Below are 887 nucleotides of genomic sequence, written 5' to 3' on the forward strand. Positions count from 1 at the left end.
GTCAGTATACATGTATCTTTATGTGATGCAAATGAGTACCTGTAGTCGCGACCGTTCCAGTGCACAATATCAGAACCTGAAGAGCTATTGATAGAATTGTACCTACATGTGACTCACTTGATATAGATGGACATACAACCCGAACCGTAAAAGGGTATATAATATACATAATCTACGCCTTCATTTGCTCCGCACATAGATCTGCAATCTGCGCCATGCAAACGTATATCTATTTATAGTATTATACCTACACACAATTTTACGCAATCTAGATCGCCATGTACAATCTGTACCCTGTAGATATACACCTATTTTTAGTATTATACCTACACTCAATTTCACGCAAGGTAGGCGGTCATTTACAATGTAGGCCGTGCAAACGTATATCTATTTATAGATATCCACCTACACACACCTTCACTTGCTCCCCGAGCCCATCTGCAGTCGGCCCCGTGCAGCGTGCATCTATTTATAGAATTTTACCTACGCCGCTATTTATAGAATTCTACCTACACGCTCCCTCGCTTCCTCCAGGTGGACATATATAGCCTGGGGATTATTTTCTTCGAGATGTGTCACTCCATGGAGACTGCGATGGAACGCGTTAAGAGCATTCAAGCGCTGCGTTCGGCGTCGGTGGAGTTTCCCACAAACTTCGATGAGAAGGAATTGGAGGTGGAAGCAACCCTAATTCGGAGCATGTTGGACCACATACCTAAGCTTAGGCCCTCTGCTGCCGATCTGCTTGGGCATCCGTAAGTGAAGGAAATAGAGTAATGGGGTTTAGGGTTTTGAGTTTAGGATAAGAGGGGTGTGGAGTGGTAAATGTTTATTATGTGGAGACGAATGCATCGTATGCGTACTATTTAAAACAATGCCTCAAATAT

General features: G+C 43.3%; 1 protein-coding gene across 1 annotated transcript; it reads left to right on the top strand.

Moving 5' to 3' along the window:
* Positions 1-570: 570 nt before the first annotated feature.
* SARC_17471 (hypothetical protein) lies at positions 571-755 on the top strand (the record flags this gene model as incomplete). Its single annotated transcript, XM_014288438.1, has 1 exon — positions 571-755. A coding segment is annotated over one exon (185 nt), but the record flags the coding sequence as incomplete, so codon positions are not given.
* Positions 756-887: the final 132 nt, after the last annotated feature.

This window comes from Sphaeroforma arctica (assembly GCF_001186125.1).
Source record: "Sphaeroforma arctica JP610 unplaced genomic scaffold supercont1.10872, whole genome shotgun sequence".
Taxonomy (NCBI): domain Eukaryota; class Ichthyosporea; order Ichthyophonida; genus Sphaeroforma; species Sphaeroforma arctica.